We start from the raw sequence: 16,658 nt of genomic DNA, 5'->3' as shown, positions 1-16,658 counted from the left end.
AGATGCTGGAGCAAATGTCATGAGCTTCAACATTTTTTCACTCTTGTGACACTAATTTGTCCAGATTTTTTTTAAGGAAGGTCGCTTCTAATACAAAAGGCACTTTGTCCAGATTCTCCATGTACATGAACCAGAAATCCTGTTACTGGTAGTAGATATTCTGCAAGCAGTCCCTGTGATACGACTGCAATAATTAGATACAAATGGTCTGACATTTAGGTAATAAGATAACATAATGTCATGTGATACAAATTCTTTTTTCAGCTATAAACTAGACATTAAGAATTTGGTCTACACTTCATATCAGCCAATAGCATCATTCTCATGACTCAGTCTTTAAAACATTTTTTTAATTAAAAAAAATTAATATATATTTATGTATTTGCAAGAATGCAGCACACTGAAGGTAATGTGTAGATATCCTATATCAATAAAAACGAATTAAATGTCATCCCCCCCTCCCCCCAAACAAACAAGAATCCAAACATTGGAAAACACCAAGCTAAATACAGTATGTATGTGTGTTCGGGGTAATTTTCATGTTGTTCTCATCTGTGAAGCTGCGCGTTTTGAACAAATTTTGATTGACCAACAGAATGCTACAACAAAGCAGATGGGAAGGGTCCGTTTGCCAGCTGAAGGCAGGATTATGAGTGTACAGGGTTGCCAGAGGCTTCATCGGGAGCCACAGTACATGCCTCCATTCACGAAATGCGGAAAGTAAACTGGCCACGTGTTACGTTAAGCTGCGTTTCACTGTCAATATTTAGCACAGAACACTAAATAATAATAAGCATAAAATACAAACAACAACTTATTAGAATGCAATATTATAAGGTCTTATTGCAATTATACGTTGTTACATAGTCCTGTGGTATTTATCCCAGTAAAGGAAGTGTTACAAAAAGTAGCAAACTGTTCGTAGTTTATTTAGTGTTCTCTGAACATTCAAAACAGAATGTTCTGGCATATGGTTCTGTTTATAGAATTAGAATGAAATGAAAAACTGAAATATTTCTGGAATACACGCAGAAACAAAACCAAACCAAACCGCAGTTTTTATACATTTATGTTGTCCAAACGTAAAGTTGTAGTCCAACAATTTGGGGAACAATTAGATGGATGCACTAGTTCCGTAAAAGTCTTATACATCCGGAGTGAAAGGTTACAGAAATGGCGTCCTCCACCGAAGCAGACGGCGTGAGTGCTGCTACCACAGGGAAAAAGCCGAAAAAGACTAAAAACCAAGGTTGTTAATATTGTTTTAATGTCATTTTTTAGTTGCTATGCGTAACTGTAAATCATGCCAGTGTGCAGTGCTGATTAGGCGTCGAGTATTGTTCGGACGAACAGCATGCGTGGTAATTTAAGCCCGTTTTAGCTAACATTAACATCGTTAGTAGTTATAGGTTAATGTAGTTGTTGAACTAGCGGTTTCAATTGACAGTAGCGTCATAAAGCTAACGTTAAGTAATATATGGTATTGCTCAGTTTGCTGCTAGCTGGCTACTGTACTTATATAATTTATAACCTATAACAAGCATTAAGTTTTGCGATTTAAACGCGTATAACGTGTCCCTTCGTTTGTTCCTCATGTCAACAGTTGATGAGTCGGAACTTCTGACGGTGCCCGAAGGATGGAAGGAGGCCCCTTTCACGAAAGAAGATAACCCAAGAGGTTTACTGGAGGAGAGCAGTTTCGCCACTCTCTTCCCAAAATATAGAGAAGCGTATTTGAAAGAGTGTTGGCCCCTCGTCCAGAAGTCTCTGGGTGATTTAGTAAGCGAACCGCAGTTTTGCCATCGTTTTCACTCAGTGGTTAAGAATACGTTATTGTTACTCTTAAGCCATACTGTGTCAGCAATGACTATGCATGCCATGCAGAATACAAGTGCTATATTGAAAACCGTTACCTAGAGAGGTAACAATATTTTTTAACTGATTCAGTTAAAGACAGGTGAATCAATAGGCTCCTAATTAGGTTGTTGAACGTGTATGTTCAAGTTCTTTCATAATTTTTCCTTAAATTTATTAACACAATGCAGGTTTGGCTTCTTATAATTAACTTTGTTTTTGAATTATTTATCTACCAAATTGTTAAATTGTAGCTTCCATGTGTCTTATTGATTCACTCCAGTCTTTAATTTGGTCCGTTAAATAATTTGTTACCGCTTTATGCGGTTGTTTTCAATATACAGTAGCACAACAAGCATAATGTCAACATGGTACTTTTATTCTTGATGGCATGCATAGCATACATTCTGATATAATGTAAATTAGGAGGGTAAATAATTCCTGTAAACACAAGATGCACCTAATTATGAAAAAAGAACTGCTTGTTAAAATTCTGGGATTGCAAGTGTGGCTGGAATGAAAACTGCAAACACAGGGGGTCCCCAGGACTGTGGCTGGGAACACTGATCTAGGGCACCATATTCATAAACGCACCTAAAATATGGTTGATCCATCTGCCATTTTAAGAGCACAAGTTTGCTACTCAAAAACTGCTCCAAACTTTCATGGTTTGATAATTTACTTTTGTTCATCTTTCCAGCATATCAATGCAACCCTCGACTTGATCGAGGGCAGCATAACTGTCAAGACCACCAAAAGAACCTTTGACCCATACTCAATTTTACGAGCAAGAGACCTGATTAAGTTGTTGGCCAGAAGTGTACCATTTGAACAGGTAGGTGAACTTGTGAACCTGTGTAAATGAATAAATATGTAAATAAATGTCTTGCAGTGTGGGAGAGATTTTGTCATGATATTTGATTTAAAAAGCAATTTTAATTGAATTTCAAAGTCATTCTTTTTACTGTATGCTACTATAGTAAAGGCTTTTTATCTACATTTTATTCAATGGACTTAAGTGGACTTGATCCTGAGTTTGGTTACACTGTTGTAAGTCGCTCTGGATAAGAGCGTCAGCTAAATGCCTATAATGTAATGTAATGTAATGTAATGTAATGCATGTGGAGTTTACTGCGCGTTTCTGTTTTTCATGGGTTGGCTGGTTTTGTTCCAGGCTGTGCGGATTCTGGAGGATGACGTGGCATGTGACATCATTAAAATCGGTACTTTAGTGAGAAACAGAGAACGCTTTGTGAAAAGAAGGCAAAGGCTCATAGGCCCTAAAGGGTCTACACTAAAGGTAAATTTACTTCCCTCGGAAAAACACTGCTGAAACTGCTTTTTGTTTTAATGCAAGTCTGAATATTGAATACTCCAGTGTAACCATGTCTTAAAAACTGGATGGTGGGGCATGTTTTGGTTATGTCCACTAGAGGGCACATGTATCCCATTTCATCTAGATATTACAACTTACATACTGTCATGTGCCAGGCTCATAAGTTTAAGGTGCTAGTTGGACACTGTGAAGGCCACCCAGCTTCCAGGTGTATGAGTTGTTAAGGAGTAGTTTTGCACTTTTGAAATAATTTTCAATTATTATAAAAGATTTGTTTACAATATTGTTGATCAGCCCTGACAGTTATTTCATGCATTCCAATTCTGTGAGATAAGCTTCTCACTTTAGGATTAGCCACCTAAACCGGAAAATTCTGTGGTGATGCTGTGGTAAACTGACCTACCAACAAACCCTTTTCTGGCTAAAACTCAAATTTTTAAATTTGTTTGCAGTAAGCAGTCTGTCATGCCAAACCTCCCTGTACAGATATAGGCTACTTCAGAGTGATTTTGCACATTTGGAAGCTTCAGCTGTGATTATTAGATGATTATTTGACATGGATATTGCACTGCAATGCATCAGTTAATTAACATGAGGTCTGAGAAGAATAGTGAGCTCTGGGTGAAGGGAACTCCTGGTTACAAAAGCAGCCTTTGCCACCTTCACTGAGCAATTACAGGTTATATTAAGGTGTCCGTGTTTCCATCTGTAGTTTAAACGAGTGATTGGTAATCAGCTGTTTCTGTAAGATACTGTGCCTGCTGTGCCTTACCTGTGGTAAAACGTCCTCTGTAGGCCCTGGAGCTTCTGACAAACTGCTACGTCATGGTGCAGGGTAACACGGTGTCAGCCCTGGGACCTTACAGAGGCCTTAAGGAAGTGAGTACGCGCGTCCGTTTCATGCTTCCTGCAAAAAGGAAGGCTTGAGGTTGACTGCACTTTTGCATAGGGAGGAATCTATGCTCTTCTGCGTGCTGGACTGCCAGTGTCTCGTGCAAATGCAAATTAAAAATACCTCTGATGGGATTCTCCTCTCTTAGGTCAGGAAAGTGGTCCTGGACACAATGAAGAATATTCACCCAATTTACAACATCAAGGTACTCATTTGAATTTTTTAAATTTTTTGCTCCTGGGTATGCAGCCAGTGAGTGGTGTGTATCCTGGATGTGTAGCCAGTGAGTGGTGTGTATCCTGGGTGTGTAGCCAATGAGTGGTGCGTGTTCTGGGTGTGTAGCCAATGAGTGGTGCGTGTTCTGGGTGTGTAGCCAATGAGTGGTGCGTGTTCTGGGTGTGTAGCCAATGAGTGGTGTGTGTTCTGGGTGTGTAGCCAATGAGTGGTGTGTGTTCTGGGTGTGTAGCCAATGAGTGGTGTGTGTTCTGGGTGTGTAGCCAATGAGTGGTGTGTATCCTGAGTGTGTAGCCAATGAGTGGTGTGTGTTCTGGGTGTGTAGCCAATGAGTGGTATGTATCCTGGGTGTGTAGCCAATGAGTGGTGTGTGTTCTGCACAGCGTTGCTGGTGTGGCTGCGCCCCGGCATTCCAAATTGAACGTATGACGTCACTACAGCAGGGTGGGCTTAACGTTTACTTTCGGGTGACGGCGGCAGTAATGTGTGTCTGATTCTCTTGACCGTTTGTAATGGCAGTAATAGTGAACGGACATGTGTTTTAACTCTGAATGGAAATGCTGTAGGGTATGACCAGTTTGCCCGATGAGGAGTTCCATCCTTGTTCATATGCCAGTGAATGACACAATGCCATCTCTGGGCACACGTGTCGGGTTGGCACAGCCTGGAGCTGAGGGCAAACTGGCATGTTGGCACGTTGTTGGGTTTAATCGACGGCTCGGGCAGTAGTGTAGCGTAGCGGTTAGGAACCTGGGCCACACCTGCAGGTTTCAGCTTTAGATCCTGTGTAGTGTTACTGAAATGGCAGCTGCACCGGCAGGCAGTTGTGTACAAAGGGTCTGAATTGTTTTAAGGTGTGTAAAATGGCCTACTGTATAAATGAACTGTATCTAAAACAATCTGGGATGACCTTAGTTTGAGGGTTTCATACATGCCTAGGAAAGAAAAATTAATAGGGATTTTCCCTCCGTGTTGGTGTTGTGTCCTCCCCTCTCTGATTGGCTTCGTGTTGATATTGTGTATTCCCCTCTCTGATTGGCTCCGTGTTGTGGTGTCTTCCCCTTTCTGATTGGCTCCACGTTGGTGTGGTGTCTTCCCCTTTCTGATTGGCTCCACGTTGGTGTCGTGTCTTCCCCTTTCTGATTGGCTCCCTGTCGGTGCTGTCTTCCCCTTTCTGATTGGCTCCCTGTCGGTGCTGTCTTCCCCTTTCTGATTGCCTCCCTGTCTGTGCCGTGTCTTCGTAAGACGCTGATGATCAAGCAAGAGCTGGCGAAGGACGCGGAGCTGCGGACGCAGAGCTGGGAGCGCTTCCTGCCCAACTTCAAACGCAGGAACCTGACCAAACGCAGGGAGCCCAAGAAGAAGACCGCGAAGAAGGAGTACACGCCATTCCCACCTCAGCAGCCGGAGAGCCAGGTCAGAGCCCGCTGATCTGGGATCAGTGTGTGGTCAAACGCAGACGGCGTACGCCGGCTCCAGCTGTGCTCCAGCCCGGTCTTTAAGCTGGTCCAGCTGGTCCGGATCAGGTCCAACACGTTTTAGGGTGGTCCAGCTGGTTGTAAGATGGTCCAGCTGTTTTGAATCTGGTCCGGCCGATGGTCAAGATGGCAACAAGTTGGTTGAGATGGCAACCATGCTGACAAGCTGGTAGGCCAGATTGGTGAAGGCATTTAGACCATCACCAAATTCCAGATGGTATCCAGCTGGAGCAGAAGCTGGTTCCAGTTTGATTCCATTGCCAAATTCCAAATAAAATTTCCACCAGGGTTCACCCTCTCCTCGTGCGGTCTGTGGATCAGTGCAAGGGTGGAGGTGACCCCGTGTTCCATATATGGTTGGTGACCTCATAAAGCCCTGCCCAGACTGTTTGATTGATGTGTACGTGTATGGCCTACCGTGGTTTTTAATATTTTGTATAGCTATCTTTCTTATAACGTAGTTATACTAGTAGTTATAATCATGCAATGGACAGGTTGAAGCAAACTGGATGAAAGACTATGAACCGAAGATAGTTCCTTAATTTTACCCTAAAACACTTTTAGATGTTGAGAATTTTAAATCTTAAAAGAGCGTTGAATGTCTCTACAGGTTGACAAAGAATTGGCAACTGGAGAGTTCTTCCTCAGAGAAAGCCAAAAGAAGAGGAAGAAGTTGGAGGAGATCAAGGTACGTGTGTGTGTGAGCGTGAGTGAGTGTGTGTGTGTGTGTGTTTGAGAGCGACAGACTTTTTTATTTTTATTTTTTTTTTTACAGTCTGCGTTAATCTCACGCACATTATTGTCTCTGTTTTCTGCGGCTCAAGGTGAAGCAGGCTGAAGCTCTGACAAAGAGACAGGAAGAGAGGAACAAGGCCTTTATTCCCCCGAAAGAGAAGCCCATGAAGAAAGCCAAAAAAGGTAAAGAGAACCGTGTGCTAACCCGGAACGAGCAAAAACTAAATGATTTATTTCAGGTGCTTGTGATGGGTAAAAAAAAAAAAAAAAAATACAAACCACTGACTTCTGCTTTCTAACTGGATCGGTTGAACCACAGGTCTTGGAGGGAAACTGTTTCTGCCATGAGCCTGCTGGGCCCCTTTATTCCAACCTCAGATTAAATTAAGACCTAAAGCTAGGGGTGGCTCTATTTAAAACGAGTTTTCAATATCACGCCAAATTGTGATTTTAAAATATTGAGTTGAATCGCCATTTTTTTTTTGTTTTGTTTTTTTTGTTCCTCCTTTGTAGCGCCCACTGAAGGGAAGATCGATGTGGAGGCCATCAAAGAGAAAGTAAAGAAAGCGAAGAATAAGAAACTGGGGGCTCCTCCAGTTAACCCCGAATCTCAGACTGCTGCTGCCGGTGGCAAGAAAAGGAACAAAAAGAACAAAGGGTGACCGGATTTCCCTGTATAAACGGACACGGTGGTGTGGGGACTGCTAAGTTTCAGGACTGAGCTTGTTTTTTATACGGAATGCTGTACAATACACATGTTTTTATTGATCTGAGACTGTGTTTTCAGTGCTGAACGGGACCGAGGTGGCCCCTGGCAAAACCCTGCCCACGTAGCTGCGCACACGAGCAATTAAGTGTAGTAAATTCTGCCAAATTTGTCACTGGAATGGAGTGGTTTGGTATTGCTTTTCCATTTGCTCTGGATGATGTGTGACTGAGACTCCAGGAAGTAGATGACCCTGGCATGGATGATTTGATCTGTGCTTAGTGTGTCCAGCCAGTAATTTTCACTGATTTTTGATCTTTGGGGAGATCTGCTGCTGGTGGTGGAATGGTTTTGTTATTTTTTTTGGTCGTTCAAATACAGGTGGACAGTTGGTTTTTAGTAACCATACGAGAAACATGATTAAACTCTTTTTGAATTTGACAGTGATGTAGTTTCACTAACGGTGGCTTTTAGATCAGTGTTTCTCAACCCTCTGCAGAAGCCTGACAACGACCCGTTCATTTGAATCAGGTGTGTTGGAGCAGGGAGACATCTAAGACATGCAGGGCAGTGGGTCCCCAGGACCAGGGTTGAGAAACACTGTTTTGGATTGTCATGCACATAGCTGAGCGTGCTGTGAGCCGCTGTGCTGTTTCTGAGGGCTGTTTGGCACATTCCTCCCTTGCACAGTTTCTGCTGTGCCCACTGAAGCTGCCCTGATTCGGGCCTGTAGCCTTGCAGAAGAGTTAATTTGAACAAAAACGCGACAGGAAGTGGTTTTCTTGTGTGGCAGCTGTGGCGCTTGCATGTTCTTCGCGCAAACGGAATGGCCGCCGAGCTGAGCGCAGCACGTCAGAGCCGGCGATAAACGAATAAAAAATGAGGACGGAATATAATACATAATGCATTTTATTAACCGTGTACTTTTTCGAAGCGGAGCAGCGTCAAACCCCACTTCATAGTTGGCAAGCGTAAAAAAAAAAAAAACATTCTGAATCGTAGAACGTTGCAGACCTGCCAACCTGCACGCATTTTGTGTACCAACCACGCAGTTCTTGGTCAAAATACGCATGTACGAAATGCGCAAAAAAAAAAAAAAAAAAATTATTGTAATTTAATTACGGAAAACAATAAATCAACACAAAACAATATCGTACATTTATTCGGTATTTAACTACATCACTCGGATTGGACCAGATGCAACCTTGTGCTTGTGGTTCTGTAACCCCTTCCCGGACTAACTCAGCGTCCACTGGTACTTTATGAAAAAAATGGTTTTAAGCAGGTGTACTCAAACTTTTGACTTGCAAGTATATCATAATATAGCCCAGTGCAAGTGATATTTTAGAATCAGGTCAAATTATACAATTTTGCCTGATCATAATTCTAGTTTTGACTGTAGAAGTGAAGAAAGGCGTGTGTGTGTGTGTGGTCTTGGAACCAAAATGGCTACTTCCGCTCTGTTCGATGAGGCAACTGTTAAGTTTTAAGAACACCGTTCTTATGAAATGTAAAAATATCGTCTAACCAGTAGCATTACATGCGATATATATATATATATATTTACGCAACCCTTTCTCGCCAGAAAGTCACTCGTAGAAGAAAAGGTTGGGGTAGAGCATCTGGAGTCCGTAAACCCCTATGAATATGAGCAAGACAGACAGGGGCCTGGTGATCAGCACCCCCAGGCAGTACGACCCACAGGAGGCAGAGGAACTGGCACCCGGGGTACTGGTACCTGGGATACTGGTACCCGGGGTATTGGTACCCGGGGTACTGGCTCCTGGGTCCCAGCTTGGAGTCCAGTCATACCCTGTGTGTGAGCGGGGGAAAGGTTTCATTAGAGAGGGCTGCTGTAAATGGTAAATGAACTGCATTTATATAGCGCTTTTATCCAAAGCGCTTTACAATTGATGCCTCTTGCAAGTATATCATAATATAGCCCAGTGCAAGTGATATTTTAGAATCGGGTCAAATTATACAATTTTGCCTGATCACTTCTACAGTCAAAACTAGAATTATGAAGAAAGGCGCGTGTGTGTGTGTCTCTTGCAGACTGTTGTGTGCAAAGTGAAGTGGTGCGAAAGCATGTGAACTAAGCATTACACTGACTGTTGTGGTACTCAAAAATATTTTCCCAAGGTTGGCAGGTCTGACGTCGTAATGTGACGTGGCGAACTGAACGTCTGATCGGTTTCAGCGTGGTTAACCAGAGTTGACCGCAGAACTGGTCTTGGAACCAAAATGGCTACTTCCGCTCTGTTCGATGAGGAAACTGTTAAGTTTTAAGAACACCGTTGTCTGAAATGTAAAAGCATCGTCTAACCAGTAGCATTTAAAATTTTACATACTATATATATATATATATATATATAATATATATATATATTTACGCAACCCTTTCTCGCCAGAAAGTCACTCGTAGAAGAAAATGTCGGGGTAGAGCATCTGGAGTCCGTAAACCCCTATGAATATGAGCAAGACAGACAGGGGCCTGGTGATCAGCACCCCCAGGCAGTACGACCCACAGGAGGCAGAGGAACTGGTACCTGGGTCCCAGCTTGGAGTCCAGTCATACCCTGTGTGTGAGCGGGGGAAAGGTGCCATTAGAGATAGCTGCTGTAAATGGTAAATGGACTGCATTTATATAGCGCTTTTATCCAAAGCGCTTTACAATTGATGCCTCTCATTCACCAGAGCAGTTAGGGGTTAGGTGTCTTGCTCAGGGACACTTCGACACGCCCAGGGCGGGGATCGAACCGGAAACCCGCCGACTGCCGGACGACCGCTCTTACCTCCTGAGCTATGTCGCCCCCATGCTGTGAGATGCTAAACGCCTGGGGAAAGTGCAGCTGGCAGTACTCTCGTGTCATCAGGCCTGTTAACGTGGGCTACATCCCAAGCTGCTACATCCTGTGCAAGTGCTTGGCAAATCCCACTAGTATAGGCCAGTGGTCTCCAACCATGGTCCTGGAGAGCTACAGGGTCTGCCGATTTTCACGGTGACTCTGCACTCCACGAATCAATCAGAGCAGCTGATTGCACGGTTAACTCAACTCACCTGGTGCCTTGGGTCTCGATTGGGTGCTGATTTTAAGGTGAAAACAAAAACCAGCAGACCCTGTAGCTCTCCAGGACCAGGGTTGGAGACCACTGGCAGTGGTATAGGCTATCCATGAATTAGTGTAGTTATTTTAATGTGTTAATCGTTTGTTTTCCAGGTGAGTTCATTCTTGTGTCTTACAGTCACGGTTCAAGAAGCTCGTATGGTGATGACTTACGTTTCAGTTGGTCTCGTTTCGCGTCGCCTGTTGGAAAGGAAAGCTGACGTCAGGGTCTGTGCCGTTATTCAGGTGAAATATTTGAATTACAAAAGGGGAGGAGAGTGGAGTGAAACATGCAGTGGGATAAAACGTGTGGAACTTTTTCTCTGGCTCGGGCCGAGGAAGTAACGTTTAACAAATGCTGTAATCCCGACTTTGTCACGGACGACGGTGGTCTGTCAAAAAAATCAGCCTCAAATCGAGTGCGAAATTTGTGTGTGCGCGAGCGACACGTTTAGGGGGGAAATGAACTCACGGCAGAGATTGTTCTCGCACGTCCCACCACCACATTCACTGCAGGATTGTCCATCCATGAAAGGATGGACCCCCGCATAATTCCCACTGGTCGAAGAAAAGACAAAATATGCTCAGTTCCAAAATCAGGCCTGTGAAAAATGGTGATAGCGCTAAATTGTTATTAAAGGCATACTATGCAGGATTTTTTTTAAAAAAAAGCCTTGATGTGTTTACAATCAAAGATGTCTACCCTCCTCCTACATCAGTACCGTCAAATGAACTGTTTCACCTGCATAACTGTGTTATATGTAAATTACTTACGCATCTCCATAGTTACACACAAATATGGCTCCTGGGCGGTCGGCAAAGCTGGTGAACTCTACTCCGTTTGGACAAGCTTGCACTGCACAGCCAACTTTATAACTTTTGGCCCAAACAACCTAGACAGTGGGGTTATGGAATGAAATTTAATCAACCCTCTGGTTATACAGTTATTGGTTATGCAGTCAAATTATCATTTGAACTTGACTGCCACAGAGAAAAATAAAAAATAAAATCTGTATATACATACTGTATATCTGTCATTTGTAGACCAAGATGAAATAATCGTTAATGTGATTGAACCCCAAAAATGCACTACACGCTAATGACAGAACCAGGACCACTATGCCATTTCTTAACTGTGAGAATCAAAAGCGGTCAAACAGCCCGAAAGGGGGACAGTACCTGCGTGTAATGTCCACATACGTTTGTGCACCCGTTAGAGGAATAGTCGTAGTCTGCCACTTCATCGCACCACAGCTTCATTGCTCCCTCGACTGTGAAAGTGGAATATGGCGCCCCGACCCAGATATTTTCGCCCACAGAATTAAAAGTGGGGTGCACCTCCCTCGGGGGCTGTAATCGGGGGTTATGCATGAATTTGCAGTGCCTCGCCCAGGCTCTAGCGGTTATGGCCAGTGCGTCATCCCATGTCTGGAAGGAAGAAACAATACTTGGATTATTGATAAAGAAGAAGCGACGTAGAAGAAGTCAAATTCTGCATAACCCACGTTTCATCTTTAAATGTATTTTGTCCAGATTTTTCAATAGAATTTTGCATTGCATCTATAATAATGGACAGCTCAGGGTTCGTTCCACTGTCTTTACGGAGCCTGGGAGACCTGATACAGACAGAGAAAGCTCTGCAGTGTCTTGTTTTGCAGGGGTTTCAGATTGCAACTATGATTAACGGGGCAATGCAAACAGAGAATGCCGTTGTTGGCATGTTGACGAGTGCGACTAAGTTCCTTGTCTCGTAAACGCAGGAATGTAATAACACGGGATTCACATTTATTTTTTGTCTTTCTTTGTGGCTTTATCCAAAATTAACCTCTCGGCAGTGTACTGTATGTTATATTTTACATTTTAAGGCTTTGACCATTCAGAAAGCCGAATAATCTGTTGCTCTGCAATTACATTTAAAGTCCGTAAATAGAGCTATAGTGTGAGGTCGAAAAGTGTGTGTATTTTTCCCAAGTGGAATATTTATTTTAATTGTTATGACCCATTCCCTGTTTCCCTAACCCTAGGTTCTCTAGTAGCGGTGAGCTAACCTAATGCTATTTATGGTTAAGTGGGATGTGAAGGATGAATTGCATGTGTTTGTGTGAAACATAAACAGGAAAAAAAGTCTTTAGACGTCTGCAGGGAGGTGGTCCCTAAACCCGACCATGGCAACCCCCCTAAAATCTCCTCATGCATCAGTGAAAGCACTCCTCTGGCGTAGCAGTGCGACCGCCAGTGAGTCTTTGTTGCCCTTAAAAATGTCCACCTCGAAAAAACCCTCCAGGCCATCCTGTTCCTCTTTTAGCCGACTCTGGGGAGGGACTGCCTTCAGCTATGTCACCTGACTACCGGTGTGGATAAAAATATCTTTGTGTCGTGTACCTAACCAGTTCCTTCTATAATGAATATTTGTTTTGCAGCTGTCTTGATCAATATCCAAATCCGAAACTACAATGCCAAGGGACTAAATTGTGTATTGAGAGAACAAAAATTCAGGTTACCACTTAATAGCCTGGTCTGTCAATATTTGTAATAATGACCGCCAAGTTACGCCTTGGCGGGGGCATGCCCCATACCTATACAGCACCGAGAGTTTGGCACTTTTCAGGGTTCCCCACAGAAATAACCACAACAGCCACAGACACTCAGCCCTTAAAAACATTAAATTTTGTACATTCTCACCCCATTTCAACAGACAGAATTCATAAACAACTTCACATGTCCACACAATAAAGCCCCAAACTAAGGGGATTTTGTGTTTTCTCCTTCTTATTTTTCCTGCCGCCAATCCCACTAACAACATGTCTCCCCATTGGACATTTTACCGACACCAGCCAAATCGTCACCTACACGACCCAATCAAAAACTTGCATACACACGCAAAATACCCATACCTTTTTATTCTGAAACATTTCCAGTTTAAACGGGAAGTCTGCTGTGGCCTAGTGGGCAAGGTTACAGTCTTGGGAACATGGGGTCCTAGGTTCAAGCCCAGCTAGGAACATGTTTCTTTTACCCTCACTAATAATTGTCTACTACTTCTCAATTATTGCTTTTGCACCATATCTACCCACTGTTCACCGAACGTATACACTGCATTATGACGTACCGTCTGCATGTTCAGTTATATAACCGGCTACAATATTGCAAAGCCATATGGATTCAACGGGAGCTCTTCTGTGCTTACTGGCCTGTGTTCTTTAAAACCACGGACAGGTTTGCTAATGATATTTCACGCATTGCATAGCTATGTCATGGTGCTGCACTAACAAAGTCACAGACCGGTAAACCTCCGGTTGAAGGATTGAATCCCGCCTCGCCCTCAGGCAGATCATTTCCTCTTTTACACTTTTTTTTTTACACAGGGTCAAGTGACTTGAAAGAATTGAGGAAATTGCATTGCTTTGGAATACATCTGTAATTTCGGTGAGGCAAGATAGCCTATATTGTTTGTAGCAGCATAAGTTGGCGTCATTTTGATATCAATACTTTTAATCGCAGGCCTGGATTTTGGCAGTCTGAATGAATGAGTTATAGACGGGGTATGTCTTGTATGTGTGAGTAACTTGGCATTTTTGTATGTTGAAAACGTGTTTTTTATGACATATAATATTACAAGTGCATATTAAGTCACCACATGCACCAGTTAGCCTGTATGGCAAAAAATGTTAAAAGAATGTTGTTTTCACATAGTTGCACTTAACAAAAAGATGTATTTTTCGATTTTCTTCTGCTACCCTCAAAGTAAGATTATGCAGGAACAAACTTGGAATGAACACCGTGTGGGCATTGATTAAATTGCCTTTTGTCCTTTTTCGTGAATTTGAGAAATGGGAAAGGATGGCTGTAAGTTACTAATGTGAAATTTGCAATTGCCACTCCGTTTCTCCGTAATTCCCTTTGTCTTTTCGGTTAGACAGCCTGCTGAACATATATATATATATATATTGTCCTCGCGTCAGCTCTGTTAACGCAACATTGCTAACATGTTGTGACAGGCTGGGACTGCATATTTCTACACGGCTGCGTGCGTGTCTGCAAGCCCCTGTGTCTGTATTCAGATACTCACATAATATGCACGTTTATTTTCTTAAGAGGAAAAGGCGGCCCTCGTACTTTACCATGTAAAACATGTCCCTTGCGGCCGGGGCGACGGCGGAGCGGTATTGGTTGTGAGAGCTGACGCACTGTGAAATGAAGTCCTGATCCGTGATCTCGGGCAGCCGGTTGTCTTCGGTGCGCTGCGGGTTCACGGTGGAGCCAACCACAGCCGCATACCACAGCAGTCGTCGTAGCAACTGGCCCATGACCCACACACACAAAAAAATCTAACACACGGTCAGAAGCCAAGACCTCAATCAGAGATTCCAGTTCCTTCTCTGGAGCATCGGCAATGCTCTTAAGTACACCTCGGTTGACAGGAACTTGCTCGTCAGTTAAAGGTTTTCAGAGGAACACAAATAAAAAGGAAGGAAGTCAATGTGAAAGTTCTGATGCCGATGTCATATCTGACTTCACAAGTGCACTCTTGCAAAGACTAGTGCCTCTCGACTCTGGAGAGGTTTCTGGAGAACACTCGCAGCAGACTGCTGCACCGGTCTTGCACTTGTGAATGTTCATTTCAGGGAAGCACAATAATAAAATGCCAAAAAAATGCTGTTTTTTTTTTTTTTTCATACGCTGGAACAGATATCCTTTGTTATCTGATGGTAAACAGTTCCTTAACTTTCTCAGAAACAAGTTTCCATCTTTAGAAGTGAAGATTATACTTTCTGTGTCTTTCGACTGAGGGGCAGAATAAATCTATTCACAACCCTTAGTGCTGACCACCCAGTATCTTCGTGTAGCAAATATCACTTGGTGCATTTAATCCAAAAATATGAAGACTTATACAACAAATGCTAAACATTCATTCAAGCTTGCACATATGCACACACCCTCATTTTTATTGGGGTTCCTCATATGATGTCTCATACCTCCATAGGCATATGTACAGTATACATGAAGCTTCCTTCTGCCACAGTGCGATATTTTGTTGGTTACACTTGACCAATATAATGTTCCCAGATCCCAATAATTCTTGAGAGCTCACTTTTTATCTCTTGGAAAATCAGAACTTGGTGTCTTAGGAATGGGTTGTTCATCAGCAGTGGTGCAGGCTGTGTTGATCTCACAAATATATTTATCCTAAGTCACTTCCTCCCTGTGGAGGCACTTCACAAGGCTGGATAAAGAAAACGCTGGTCAGATGGGGTTGGACTTATATTAAATTTTGTGGAATATGATTGTACAGAAGCTCAAGCTATTTCAAAAATATTTACTGAGGCTATCCAGCTAACTCCTTCAGAAGGAAGCCTTTGCAAGTGGGACAGCCCTTCTGGGTTCATACGGTTTTCTAAAAAAACCTCAGCAGGAAGTGGTGCAGTGTGGCGTGTGGTGTAGCCGACAACGCCCTTTCAAAGTGACTCGGTAGTCGGGTGCCTGCCTGCATGTTTTCACACACCTGAAGTGTCTCTGACTGAGTAGCAGCCTGTCCTGTGAGCTGTGGTGTGAAAAGAAGGGGTGGCTGACATCCTGTGCACATTCTGCGCTCTCCTGAACTGACAATAGAGTTTGCATTACATTACAGGCATTTAGCAGACGCTCTTATCCACAGTGACTTACACAGCTTTTTACACAGCATTTACATTGCAGCCATTTATACAGCTGGATATTTACTGAAGCAATGCAGGTTAAGTACCTTGCTCAAGGGTACTACGGCAGTTTCCCACGCGGGAACCGAACCTGTGACCTTTCTGTTACAAGCCCAGTTCCTTACCCACTATGCTACACTGCCGCCCCTATGAGTGTTGCAGTGTGAGCCTGATATCACAGGAAGAAAAACGGGAGGATGTAGGCCAAATAATAATAAAAAAAGACTGCTGCAACCTGTTCATGCTCTGCGGTGAAGAAGGTCACTGACAGCTGTCTTCCTGTATTTCAACATACGGGGGCAACATAGCTCAGGAGGTAAGAGCGATTGTCTAGCAGTTGGAAGGTTGCCGGTTCAAACCCCGCCCTGGGCGTGTCGAAGTGTCCTTGAGCAAGACACCTAACCCCTCACTCCTAACTGCTCTGGCGAATGAGAGGCATCAATTGTAAAGCGCTTTGGATATAAGCGCTATATAAATGCAGTCCATTTACCATTTCGGCACACCTGCGTACATGTCCACAGCACCTTTGTTTGTATTCAAATATTCACATATTTGTATTTGCATAATATTCACATGTTCCTAAGAGCAAAAGACATCTTTAAACCTCACCATGTAAAACATGT

General features: G+C 43.2%; 2 protein-coding genes across 7 annotated transcripts; one reads left to right on the top strand and one right to left on the bottom strand.

Moving 5' to 3' along the window:
* The first annotated feature begins 1,134 nt into the window (after nt 1-1,134).
* Nucleotides 1,135-8,250, top strand: krr1 (KRR1 small subunit processome component homolog). Its single transcript, XM_035425621.1, has 10 exons — nt 1,135-1,249; nt 1,604-1,779; nt 2,555-2,689; nt 3,029-3,154; nt 3,986-4,069; nt 4,231-4,287; nt 5,562-5,732; nt 6,405-6,482; nt 6,619-6,712; nt 7,043-8,250. The coding sequence occupies exons 1-10, from the start codon at nt 1,174-1,176 to the stop codon at nt 7,189-7,191; spliced, it is 1,146 nt and encodes a 381-aa protein (XP_035281512.1). The 5' UTR covers nt 1,135-1,173; the 3' UTR covers nt 7,192-8,250.
* Nucleotides 8,251-8,370: 120 nt separating this feature from the next.
* Nucleotides 8,371-14,852, bottom strand: glipr1a (GLI pathogenesis-related 1a). 6 transcript variants are annotated; one of them, XM_035425626.1, is made up of 8 exons: nt 14,464-14,852; nt 11,522-11,770; nt 11,117-11,235; nt 10,815-10,900; nt 10,517-10,543; nt 9,785-9,814; nt 9,004-9,018; nt 8,371-8,973 (listed from the first exon to the last, which is right to left on the bottom strand). In XM_035425626.1, the coding sequence occupies exons 1-8, from the start codon at nt 14,647-14,649 to the stop codon at nt 8,825-8,827; spliced, it is 861 nt and encodes a 286-aa protein (XP_035281517.1). In that variant the 5' UTR covers nt 14,650-14,852; the 3' UTR covers nt 8,371-8,824. The 6 variants fall into 6 exon arrangements, with proteins under 6 accessions (XP_035281517.1, XP_035281516.1, XP_035281518.1 ...); XM_035425625.1 differs by having other exon boundaries at nt 8,371-9,018; XM_035425627.1 differs by lacking the exon at nt 9,785-9,814 and having other exon boundaries at nt 9,004-9,048.
* Between the last annotated feature and the right edge of the window lie 1,806 nt (nt 14,853-16,658).

This window comes from Anguilla anguilla, chromosome 7 (genome assembly GCF_013347855.1).
Source record: "Anguilla anguilla isolate fAngAng1 chromosome 7, fAngAng1.pri, whole genome shotgun sequence".
NCBI classification, from domain to species: domain Eukaryota; kingdom Metazoa; phylum Chordata; class Actinopteri; order Anguilliformes; family Anguillidae; genus Anguilla; species Anguilla anguilla.
This window is presented reverse-complemented; position numbering and strand designations above follow the sequence as displayed.

Bases quoted from the DNA above. Each gene is read 5' to 3' on its own strand.
- glipr1a (XM_035425625.1), bottom strand. From the start codon at position 14,649: ATGGGCCAGTTGCTACGACGACTGCTGTGGTATGCGGCTGTGGTTGGC. The intron at 11,771-14,463 runs GTAAAGTACGAG...TCTTCCTTCCAG, and splicing joins CAAGGGACATGTTTTACATG to ACATGGGATGACGCACTGGC. The intron at 10,544-10,814 runs GTGAGTTCATTT...CCTTTCCAACAG, and splicing joins GTGCGAGAACAATCTCTGCC to GCGACGCGAAACGAGACCAA.
- krr1 (XM_035425621.1), top strand. From the start codon at position 1,174: ATGGCGTCCTCCACCGAAGCAGACGGCGTGAGTGCTGCTACCACAGGG. The intron at 2,690-3,028 runs GTAGGTGAACTT...GTTTTGTTCCAG, and splicing joins GAAGTGTACCATTTGAACAG to GCTGTGCGGATTCTGGAGGA. The intron at 4,288-5,561 runs GTACTCATTTGA...TGTCTTCGTAAG, and splicing joins ACCCAATTTACAACATCAAG to ACGCTGATGATCAAGCAAGA.